The 12,679-nt window shown below is 37.4% G+C and overlaps 1 protein-coding gene across 40 annotated transcripts in view; it reads right to left on the bottom strand.

The window, feature by feature from the left end:
• Positions 1-1,644: 1,644 nt before the first annotated feature.
• LOC138175978 (CUGBP Elav-like family member 2) overlaps positions 1,645-12,679 on the bottom strand; it is a 697,415-nt gene continuing 686,380 nt past the window's right edge. For all 40 annotated transcript variants that reach the window (XM_069106622.1, XM_069106621.1, XM_069106593.1 and 37 more), the window contains 2 exons: positions 10,000-10,171; positions 1,645-8,653 (listed from right to left, as the gene is read on the bottom strand). In XM_069106622.1, the coding sequence (XP_068962723.1) occupies positions 10,044-10,171 (128 nt within the window). In that variant the 3' untranslated portion in view covers positions 1,645-8,653; positions 10,000-10,043. The remainder of the gene's footprint in view (positions 8,654-9,999; positions 10,172-12,679) is intronic.

Below are 12,679 nucleotides of genomic sequence, written 5' to 3'. Positions count from 1 at the left end.
ACAGAGACAGAGAGAGAGAGACAGAGACAGAGAGAGATAGAGAGAGAGAGACAGAGACAGAGAGACAGAGAGAGAGAGAGACAGAGACAGAGACAGAGAAGGCAGGTAGGAAGGAAAGAGAACACTGGAGATGTTCATTTCTGGACCTTTTGGGGTATGTGTGAAGGAGATAAGATTAGAGCTTATTGACAAAGCAGTCACAGTAATGAAGGACAGTGAGTGACATTGGATCTCTCCCAGCTGAGATATGAATCAGAGATGATGGAAGTGATATATATGTGTAGTGAGATATCAGTATGGAGTCTAAGGTGCTTTTTAATCTTGAGGAGTTAATATATATTTCAAAATGCACTTAGAATTGGGTCTCCAGTTCAAGAAAACAGGGATTACTTTAACATCTTCTTCAGGAATCTTAAAGACTAGTCACCTTAAATGCTGAAGGCCATCTCAATAGCTCTGAATTGATCCTATACTTAGTATTATTTGTGAGGCTAGAGATGAATCGATAGAAAGCCCCTCAGGGCTTTTGGGTTTATAGCTTTCTATTTAAACCTGAGGGTTCTGACTACAACCCCAAAATGTGTTACTCAGAGAATAATATGCTAGCTTTTGTGAGAGAGATTATGAAGTTAGGGTTGTAGGCAAAGGGGCAGCTAGATTCTAGAATTATTTGTTTTTATCAAGTTTTCTAGGTCTTGCACTGAGTAATATCTAGATTTCATTCTCCATAAAATGGGAGCACTTGTTTATAAAGTTCTCTGGTGAAAGGGGATTCAATTCCTCTCTCTGTAGTCAATTTTCTATTATCTAGGATTATTCAGTTATACAGATTCCATTTCCTTTTTGCCATTTAGTCTTTTAACCCTACCCAAAGACACGTGAGAGGCAAGTTTTTTGTTGGACTCATCAGTGAGAAGATTTTGGATTATCTGTCAATTTTCATTATCCATGCTCTCCTTGTCTGCCATTAGCACAAGTCCCTGAGGTTTGGTTGAATGAAGGCTTAGAATGTCTGGCTATAATTCAGCCCCTAAGTGGAGAAAGTCTAGGAATTTTCCTTGGAATCAAACATTGAGAATTTTTTTTTAAACATAAACATTGTTCTGTACAAACTAATGCCCTATGGGAAAAATTTTGAAAAAAAACCCCAAAAACTCTGAAAGGTCCAAGCAGCAGGCCTTCCATTTAAGCTTAGCAAATGTCATGGGGTGCCTCTTCTACTGGTGCTTTGAAAATTTACCCTTCTCATCCTGAATGATCAAATACCATTTCTCTCTCTTTCTCTCATTTTGCAATTCTGAATAAAACAAGCATAGCTCTCCAGCTGACTACACTTTTAGAGTTTCACCTCACTTTGGCTGGGCACTGACGTAAACCAGCATTATTCTAGAAACTTCTTTTTTCCCTTCTTCATCCACCCCCAAAGGGATCATATTCAGAAACACAGCTGGATTTTTCTAGGTTAGGGCAAAATTCTGATACTTTCAAGTGGTTCTTTGTAAGTCTAGGAATTACTTTGTTCTGGTATTTGCAGAAGTGATATCTCTTGCTTTGGACAGAGACACACTGTTCACACTAATAAGGGGATGGCTTTCCAGCTATATCTTGCTACAAAGCAGTAGGAGAAAGCTCCCTCACTCCATCTTGTTTCCAAAGCCAATTTATTGAGGATTGAGCCATAAAGCCACAGATACATGTAAATTCAAAGAAAAAAATGTAAACTCTGCATCCCCAAGGATTTAACACAAAACAATCTCTAGAAACATTGTTTTTTAAAAAAATCTTCACATTAATTTTACAGACAACAGAGTCCTTTCTTAAGCTTTATTTAAGAAATCGAGTACTATATAGTTCAATATATATAAGACACATCCAGTATTGTGTTCCTGATAGCAAGTGCATAGATTTTGTTAAGATATCATTTTCACTCGATATAACGTTTCATGGTCACACGAAGATATATTCCTAGTGATTTTGCTAGCGCATGAGAGTAAGAACAGAACACAGCAAAAATAGTGAACTACAACAGAGATGAGAACAAAAACAGTTAGCGAATTAGCAGAACAGTCGATTCCTGATAAGTGAATAAGCTGATTGTTTGGTCACAATGTTTTATTCACTTATCAGGAACGATTCACAGTACATTCGTGTTGACTGTTTTCCTAGCCTGTGAGCTAACAGTCACCAGCTCCTTGGATCAAGTTTAATGGCTGGGGACTGGGCAGACATAATTTCTATCGGCAAGGTAAGTCTGGTGACAACTCTATCATTTCCCAAGATGGTCCACGCACAGCGAACAAAGAAACATTTTGTTTACACCACAAAGGTGTTTTACATAATTGAAGTTAAAAAAAAAAGAATTTAAAGCAAGGACTTTATACAACCATCAGCACTTTAGGGAACTAACTTTTCCTTCCCCTTTTGTGGAGAAGTTATTTTTAAATGAACTGGCTTTTTAAAAAAAGTCTAGCACAGAATCTTTTTCTTTGTATGTTGGCAGATAGTAGATCTTTTATTTTTAAAGCTGCATCTTGAAAGAAAATTATCTAAAAAAATAAAATAAGGTAAAAATCACATACTCAGTCATCCCTTCCTTGCTAACATAGGCAGTGGATCTTTATAGAACTTGTAAGGGCTTCTGAAAGCCATAGTAAGATTAAAAGCAGAAGCTTTGCCTAGAAATCTGAAGTCTAGTGGTTAGCTCCCAGCTGAGCTGGTTTAGAGCTGGCAGAAGGCAATGGCCCATTGGGGTGTGTTAGGCTTATAGAAAGAAGCCTCCTTTCCCCACTCCACCAGGGCCCTCAACCTTTGAACTGCTGGAGAATGTTAAAATGGTTCCCTGTCCTGGGCCCCACAGAGCAGCTGAGGTCTGAGGGCTGTGGAGGGATTCATCTCGTTGGCAGTGGGTTCTGGGCATTAGGAGTAGGCTAGCTTCCGCCAGAGATTGTGCGTCAGAGAAATTGGAAGGAGAGAGATGCGAGAGGGACTAGCATTGATGGAACCTCTTAAGAGCACTTTGAAAAAAAACGATCAGATTCCTGAGCATTAAGAGATGGAGAGAGAATGGGAGGTGGGGTTTGTGGCTTAAGTTCCAGAGAGCACTCTTGAGTGAGTTTTGATTGGGTTTTGGGAGAGGCAAGGGGTGGAAAGGAAGCTGTTTAAAGCTTTAGATCTCTGTTAGTCAGGGTGTGACACTGTAAACAACTATATCTGACACCAGTTATAGAAATGTGTGTGTTGGGGTGGGGGGAGGGAGAAAAAAAAAGAATGTGTTTTTATTATACTTTCAAAATTTCCTTTGGACTTCATCATATTCAGTGATGAGTATGACCAACTCGATCCCTTTTAAATCAAAATAGTTTGAGTACAGAGTAAGATTGTCTTCCATTAGCCTTAGTAACTAAAGCTGTTCCCTTCTTAAAAAAATTATTTTTATATCTATCTACTGATTGATGGATTGGCAACACCTACATTTCTTATATGAATATACATACATATTTGTGTATTTATACATATATATGCATGTCTCTTGCTCACCTAGTGAGCTTCCTCCCCAACCCCCACATTCACCCTCAGGTCTCTCACTTCTATTTAAAATGTTATGAGTTCCTAAAAAAAAAAAAAAGTTGACTCTCATATGCCAATAGACTAGTGTATAATTAGAAAAAATATCAGGGCTGCTCTTTCTCTTCTCTCAAGTTTTCTAAAGTTTTACAAAGAACTATCAGGTAGAGCAGGAGATGTAATATGGAAAAAAACCCCACTAGGCTTGAGTCAGAAGATCTGGGTTCAGATCACTCTCTGGTGTCAGGCAGGGCTCAGGCTCCTTACCTAGGCAGAGGGGAAAGGGGGCTGGACTAGATCTCTCAGGCCCTTTTTAGCTCTGATTTTCTATAAGCATATTGTTATGCCTTTTTAGCACTGATAGGTGCTGTTTCCCATTTCGCAGTTGAATTCACTTGACATCAGAGACTGACTTTCTACATGTTGTGATAGCTTGTGTTTGCACAACAGGGAAAGACCAAAGGGGGGGGGGGAGAGGAAAGAGGGAGGAAGAAAGAAGGTAAGAGAGGGAGAAAAGGAGAGAAAGAGGAAGCAAAAGGGAGAGAAAGGAAGAAAGGAGGTAAGAGAGAGAATATATGAGAATGAGCTTCTGTAATCAAATGACTGACAATGGCCTTGGCAAATATAACTCTGTAGGTAGTTACTTAAGTGAACCCAGAGACCGACTGTTGATAAAGAAAAAAAATAACAAGTCTATGCCCAGAAGCTGAAATGGGCTGTGGCACAGAAATAAACCGAGGAAAGCTAAAGTGCACAGTTCCTCCTTTTCCCAAAATCAGATATTCACTTAGGTGGAATCGACTGTATCTTTTATACACAACAAATAGAAAAAAAACAGGGACGTGAAACAGTGAGGTGTGCAGATGTATTACCAACATATAATGACCACCAACAATACAACACGCAGAGAGAGACAAGTATTAGGAAAATGGTTTAATATTGGAGACAGAAGCAAAAAACTGCATCACACAATAACATACGTTACAAAAATAAGTTTGACTGTTTCAACTACACGGTTATGTTCACAATGAGGACAGAAGAATCAGAAAAAACTTTGATCTAAACAGCAAAAAAGCAAACCCCTAAAGTTTTAACTGATACATTTATCCACTTAAAGTGACTGAGTACTCCTAATTCTAATTACCTTATTGTGTAACTGCACAATACAGAATAAAAAGTGAAACTTACCGCTTTTTAAAAGACAAAATTCTAACGCTAGATATAAGCAAAGGGAAAAAAAGAAAGCAAGCCAAAGTTTTTAATTCTCAAAAGAAAACCAACTTTCTTCCTACCAACCAGAAATCAAACTCGAAATCAGTCATGGTCAGGGGGCCCACTAGAGTAAGCCACAAAAGTTTCCTTTTTTTTTTTTAATCTCCAGTATAAAAAGTTCCACTGGTACAAAATGCATAAGTACAATCAGTTGTAGAAATAGGAAAGCCTGCATTTTTTTTTTTGGCTCAAATTCCATCAAACAACAAAATCCAAATGCATCAATAAAACAGAAACAATACTCAAATGTTCTTACAGTTTCCACTAGGTTGCATTAACTTTGGCTTTTCTCAGACAATACTTAAAAAACTATTTTTGTAATTCTAAACAAAATGATCATATTATTAATCTACAAACAACAATTTTTCACAGCACAAAAAAAACACAAATACAATTTTTTTTGTATGACATTATCCAAAAAGGTAATGAAACTACAGGTTTTTTTTTCTTCTTCTTGTTAATTAGCACTTAAGATAATAAAAACAGAAACAGTAAAATGGTTCCAGAGTAGCACAAGCCAAAGAACTATAACCCCTATGGTGAAAGAAAGATGAACTTATTTATGCCTTTGAGGATTGCCATTTCATTGCAAGTCTCGGATTTAATTTAAAAAGTACTATTCTCTACATTTAATTTTTTATTAAAAAAAAAGCAATTTCCCTGTTTTGTTTTGTTTTGTTTTCCTTCTGGCATAGGCCCTTTGCACCCTTGCAGCTTTTCCTTTTGATATTCTGAGTCAAAGTAAACCGGAGGATTTCTCACTTAGGAGGGATAACTTGCTTAACAAAGACAACACATACAAATAAAAGGGGGAGGGGGACAGACATTTCCACCAAACCTACCATATCTTGGTTGCCTGCAAAATAATAAATGCTCAACTAAAAGTGCTCACCCTCAACTTTCTCCTGAATAGTGCTCAGTCCACTCTGGGCGAGAGGAAGGTTGGGAGAGGGGCTAAAAGGGGACAGGGAAGGTAGTTTTTGCTGAAGGAATTGGAAAAAAAAAAAACCTTTGGAAATTTATGTGGTTGACATATGAGAAGATTCTGAGTGAAACAGTCTAAGATTCAAATGAATTTCTCTTGTGTTTATATATATGTATATACACACACCCCGTATATAGATATATATGAGAGACATATGTGCGATCTGTTTTGTTATTAAGCAGATTGCTGCAGGAAGTACAAATAGCCCTCAAAGGATGAAGGAAGGCCCCAGCAGTAGTAAACACGTGTGAGGATAATAAAAATCATTTCATCATAAGTGCATGTGCTATAAGAAGGAAACTTTTTTCTTTTTTTTCTGTTGTTTTTTTCTGTTTTTTTTCTTTTTTTTTCTTTTTTGCATCATGAGAGGCTAGTCCTTTCCACCTCAGGGCTATCACAATCCATACACATTAAACTGAAAAGGGTGAGTGAGTCAGAGAGGGGAGAGAGGAAGGTCACCAGCAATTGTACCCAGCCACAGGGAAGATGCCAATGACCTGTTTTATGTTTGTTCAGAAAGGGCTTTGCATTTGGTGGTTGTTACGGCCTTCAGTCTGTCAAGACCTTATGATGTCTGTGTTTGATTTTATAAAAAGAAATATGGCACTTTAGAAAAACGGCAGCAGGTAATTAATGCTGATGGGTATTTGGTTGGCAATTTTTTTCTTTTTCTGTGTGTGTCAGTAATGAGAAGTGAGTTCTGCTTGTACAGTCTCCTCAGATGCACTTAGTCCAACAAACTAACATCAGAAAGGCAGTGAAAGGGCTACCAGTTTCAAATTCTGGGTACTCTGAACGTAGAGGCCAGACCCAGAGGGCTCAGACAATCCCCAGCACAATGGCCGATTGTAAACGTTATCCAGGAAATGTTTGTTTAAAAAGTAGTTTACATTGCAGTGCACATTAAAAAGTTCTCGGCCAGAATGCACAACCACACTTGATTTCAAAAGCAAATTGGAAAAAAAAAATATCATTAGGTGCTAAAATTCACCATTTTCTTGAAGGAATGGGACTAGGGGAGGAGAGAATCAGTAAGAAACTGTTGTTATTTAATACTGAACAGCAAATTACAGCAGCACATTTAGAGCTCTCTGAGAAGATTTTTTAAAAAGTCCTTAAAAGTGAAAGGAAAAAAAATGAAGGGGGTGGGGAATTTTGGAGAGTGGTTAAATACTACTATTGGTTTTACCCTTCAGATCTGCCCTGTGCATTTTTTTTCCTTCTCGTAGATTTCAACCATGTTTAAAAAACAAACAAACAAACAAACAAAATCAAATCAAAACCCCCACAAAAAAATTAAGTATATGGGGGGAGGGGGAAATGGCAGGAGGAGGAAATGACCCAACAGAAACACCCCCAAACAAACCCAACAATAAATGGTGGATGTATCAAAGGTACCAACTTTCCAGACAGCTCTGGGTAGAAAGGGTTAAAAGTTCAAAACTTTCTCACCTTAGAGGTTTCCATAATATTATGAAGAAAATACATTGTGAGGTTTGCCTTCACAGCATTGATGTGCAGAGTGGTTAAAAAAGTGAGACATGGGCACTTATACAATGTCTTACAAAAAACATCAAAGAGAAATAACAAACAATAACAATTTCAGGCAACAAGACCACAGGATAGCAAGTTAACAAACTTTTTAACCTCTTTTTTTAATATTAGGGATTTATACAAAACACATAATAAAATACCCATGTTATCAAATTACTTCTCACAAGAAACACACTGAAGCTCTAGGAAGGAAGTACCTTTGGAATTTGGCACTATATATTTTCACTGTTTTTTTTTTCTTTAAAAGAAAAAAAACAGATCACATTTTGCTGAACACAAACACACCTAAATTGTCCACAATAAAAAAATGACATCAATGCTTCACAAGCCAACACAAAACTTATTCTGGAATAGGTTTTTTTTTTTCCTCACATGAAATTTTTTTTAAGCAAACAATTTTTTTTGAAACTCTTTTTTTTTTGTTTTGTTCAAGTAAACCAAATTTTTAAACTTGTCTTATCAACATAGAACACTTAAGACCATAAGACTCATGATGAAACCACAACTTAATTCACGGGAGCACCAACGTAACACAGTTTACAGTAACCTTTCTCCTGTACATTGGAACAGTATAAAATATAGGTAATTTCATGTGCATTAAACCATGGATTGTCTAACTGTGAGTCAGTTCAGCAAAAGGTGACACAAATAGGTAGCATTTGCCCCAAAACAGGGTAAATATTTTCTTATACTAATCTACAAAAAGTGGTTCTATATATATATATCTTAATGAGAAAGTGAGCCACCTAAAATGGCCTTATCAAAAAACTTTACACTGCCTGAAAAATGTAAAAACGATTACAGACCTCTAGAGACTTAAAATCAGACAGTTTTTTTTTTTCTCAAACTGTTTTTGGAAGTAGTCTGTTAGAAACCAACATTCTGTGTCCCTGGACACATATTGCTATTGTTACCAGTGACCGGGAAGAATGCCAATCCCTGTATAATACTTTCAAGTCTGGTTTTTTTTTTTACGAAAAGAAAAAAAAATCAAGAAAGAAAGAAACACTTTGCCACAGGTTTTTTTTTTCTTCTAGAATTAATTTGTCTAATAATAAATTTCAGTCTTGCATGAATGCAGCAATGTTTTTCACATTGACTTCCCAGAATTCATAGCTAGATGAGGTCACATGCAAATTTCAAAGGTCAGTAGGAGAACCAAATATGATGTGAGGTCAGAAAGACATCAGAAACAATGACGGGACGATGAAACTTTTTTTTTTTGAGACGCCACAGGGACATGCTAGGCAAACGATGAACTAACGGGCATGAAGATGTCTAGGGAAAAAACAAGGAAGAGTAAAAAGTTACACAGAAATCTATGCAGCAGAAACAAAATCACTTTTATGGGTGCGGGAGAAAACTAATGCAAATCTTAACTCAGGGAGTCTAGGAGCCATTCACATAATTTGCATTTCTTACAATCTGTGTCCACAGCACAATGAAACCCCAAGAGAATCCATCCAGAGAGAGCGAGAAAGGGGATGGATTCGGTTGTTTGGGGGTGCAGGGGAAGGGGGAAGGGACCAGTTTCAACAAATGTTAACATAAGGAGAAAGTCAGACAGCTGAACTTTAAACTAGATAATGGAAACTACAAAGAAAATAACCAGACATACAAACAACAAGAGGTGAAAGCATGAACTTTTAGGTCTAGGGTTCAACGGTGAAAAAAAGCCCATTCCTGGCACGAATACTCTAGAGACTACTTCAAAAGGATCTAGCTAGCACAGAGAACTGCTCATTAGGTATCCAATAATTTAACAATAGGCAATAAATAACTTCCATTATTTCTGAGGCAGTAAAAATTTTGTAGAAAAATAGAAATGCTTTTTTTACAAATAAAATTTACAGGCCTGTGGCTTTCTTTTTTATTTATTTATGTATTTATTTATGTATTTATTATTATTAAATTTATCTGTCAAGAAACATCAAGTATTTTCACTCATTTTTATTTTATTTTTTTTAAACCCTGTAGCTTTAAGAAACAGATCCTCTAAATCTTTTTTACATTAATCCTTTCTAAAAACTAAAATAAAAAAACAATGGTAAAATAAAGACAACCAGTGTAATAATTTGACCAATAAACCTCATGTTCTTTGAACCCTAAAATAAAATCCTTCTTACTATAATGAACTCATGTAGTGGAAAGACTTTTTTTTTTGTTTGCTTAATTTTGAATAAGTGCTTCTTTTGGCTTCGCTCTCACTCTAGGCCACCACATTAAACTCTAAACTCCTGGTGCCCTTTCTAAGGTCCAGACAGACACATTCCTAGCCAGTGCTTTCAAGGGCACCAGTGGTTTCAGAGTTAAATTGCACATTAGAGTTTGTCTTCTAACTTTTGAAGATGTCATTTATTTTTTGTGTGTTTTTCTTTAAAAAATAAAAGAATGAAAAAAAAAAACAATTAAAGTCGCAAAACAAAAGAATACAGTAGCACAACTGGAGGAATTTTACTCGTAGGAAAGAAGTAGCCCAAGTTTTAATAATGGCGAGTTGGGTGGGTGGGTGGGTAGGGGAATGGAGGCGTTAATGTAAAAATAACTGTCTCTCTTGGTGAAAGTTGGCAATGTGGTCCTCCTTTGCCTTCCCTGTGGAGAACAGGCTGGCTCATGGGACTTACCCTAAGAAAGCTAAAATATGAGCAGTGAGCTTCTGGGGTTAAGATCAGTAAGGTTTGCTGTCATTTTTGGAACGCTTCAGCTGGACCTTCAAGCGTTTCATGCCAATCTGAAAGCCATTCATAGCTTGGATAGCAGCTTGTGCAGAGACAGGATTGTCATAGCTAACAAAACCTGGAAAATAGAAGAAAAAGGTAGGGAGAGAGGGAATGAAGGGGTGAGGAGAAGAGAGAGCCAAAGAAAAACACAGGTTAGAATAGATAGTGCTTTATGGTCTTGCTTACATTCTGTAATTGCAATCAGTAAGGGGTACGGATGGTTTTTCAAGTTTCAGTGACATATCTGCACATTGTTCCCCTTAGCCGCAGGTTTTAATTTGGCTATCCAGATGACACTGAAATAATTGGTGAAAAAGCTAGGCCGGTATATTCTTTGGTATCATGGAGACATATCCTTTGTCTCCCAACCCAATCACAAAACAGCCACAACAACAAAACACATTTTGAAATCAATTGTCTGAATTCGACTTCCTCTGCCCTCCAACTGAATTGAGGCAAACTGGTTTGTGTACATATAGCCTTAATCTCTTTATGAGGCAATCCAGTGACCTGATAAGATTAATTACAAAAAAAAGGGATGAGGGTTGTTATTCAAGAGGACCCCAAATTAAAAATACTAGTGGTTCTGTAAGGAAACAAAAATATGAGAAATCAAGATGATAGTTTGTTCTAACATCTGCTAGAGACTTATTTATTTGGACACAGAAATAACTCAAGGTAACATCATGAGACAGTGGACAGCATACTCATTCTGGAAATCTGGAAAACATGAATTCAAATCCAGCCTCAGACCCTCACTAATTGTGTAATCTTTGTTGTGTAATGCAAGTCACTTAACCCGTTTGCCTCAGTTTTCTCAACTGTAAAATAGGGATAATAATAGCACCTATTTTACAGGGTTGGTGTGACAGTCAAATGAGATAATATCTGGAGAAGCATTTAGTACAGTGTCTAAAACATAGTAGCTACTACATAAATACTTATTTTCTCCTTTCTTCCCCTTATCCTACAGATAAGTGAACTGAGGCACAGAATGGACTTTCCTCGGTTCACAAAGGTGACAGAGTTAGGATCTGAATTGTTCCATTACCCACTAGCTGGGTTTCCTAAGGTACTTCTGGACCAACCACTTCTCATGTTCTATCACCCAACAGCCCAGAATACTGGACCAACCAATTCTCTTTAACTCTAGCTTCCCATCATCTTCTCCTCAGTACCACTTCTTTGTGCTTTGTTTGTGAGGCTGGTAAGATGTCCAGAGAAAGGGACCACAAGAAGCACCTCTATTTGAGTACAGGAATAGGAAGGTAAGACATTTGGTTATTATTTGATTTAACGAGCACATATTCAGAGTTTGCTATGTGCCAGGCACTGTACTAAGGACTTGACGTGAAACTTCTCCTCCCTCAAAGAGGGATTTATACATAAATCCAATCTGAAAACACAACCTGCGAAACAGGCAACAGCTATGGATCATATAATCACAGTGACACTGGTAAGAATAGAAAAGGAAGGAAATATTTCATGGTTTTCTAAAACCACAATAAGCCTGTCTCTAAGACACCCAAGATACTATTCTCTCCTACAGCTAAGCAGGCCAGCAGCACATACCTTGTGATCTCGGGCAGGGCATTGTTTAGCTACTTGAGAGACTTGGCTTAAGATATCTCACATATCCTACGTAACAACTTGACTCTTGTTGCCCTTCATCTCTGAGGTATAGTTACAAGAGCGTTGGTCTGTTGGCTAAAGAAGTAACAGTAATGTAATGGCCCACACTGATAACTTCTCCAACAGAATAAAATTAATGGCTTTATGTACCTGACATACCTAAGTCCCCTCACCACAGAGCTCTCAGGTCTTCCTGGATGATAGCGCGGACATTAGGGAGTGTCTTATATCACCAACTAGACTGTGAGTTCAGTGAGAGCAGGGACTGTTTCCACTTATCTATTTGTATCCCCAAGGCTGAGTAGATGAGATAATGTTTGTAAGGCTTTTTGCACGATGCCTGACACATGGTAAGAGGTGCTTGATAAATGATTGGTCCCTTCCCTCTTCTCCTTAGTAAGCGCTTAATAAAAGCTTTTCCATTCATTCAGCAGGTGACTTGCCACTGGTCACATGACTAGTTACATGGAACCCATGGGATGGAATCTCAAACCTTCTGAACCTAAGCTCAGTAACTTGGACTTAATATTATTAAGTACCCATCATCGTAATGCCCAGGTAGTATTAGATCTCAGTTATTTGGTCATCAGGGACAACATGTCTGTGTTGCTAGTCTACGTCAGTATAGATGATAGAATATTCTACAAAGACTTAGAAGCAGTGTGGTCTGTTGGAAAGGGCATCAGGTGTGGGGTCTGGAGGCCTGGGCTTGAGTCCTGACTCTGACAATTATTACTAGCTCTATGATGGTGGAAAAATTACTTAATCTCTCTGAGCCTCAGCATCCTCATCTCTAAAATGGGAATAATAGGAAACCACTTTGTAAACACCAAAGTGCACAAATGTGAGCTCTTATTATTCTTGGGTGTTTTGATATAATATTATGTTGGGTTAAATCTCTAGAGTTTAAAATGTAGTTATTACTGTACAACAGGGAATAATTACATATTTT

This window comes from Petaurus breviceps, unplaced genomic scaffold, assembly GCF_028583685.1.
Source record: "Petaurus breviceps papuanus isolate PSGF00001 unplaced genomic scaffold, PetGlider_PUasm1.0 80, whole genome shotgun sequence".
Lineage (NCBI taxonomy): Eukaryota > Metazoa > Chordata > Mammalia > Diprotodontia > Petauridae > Petaurus > Petaurus breviceps.
The sequence above is the reverse complement of the archived record's forward strand: the minus strand, read 5'-3'. Positions and strand labels throughout refer to the sequence as shown.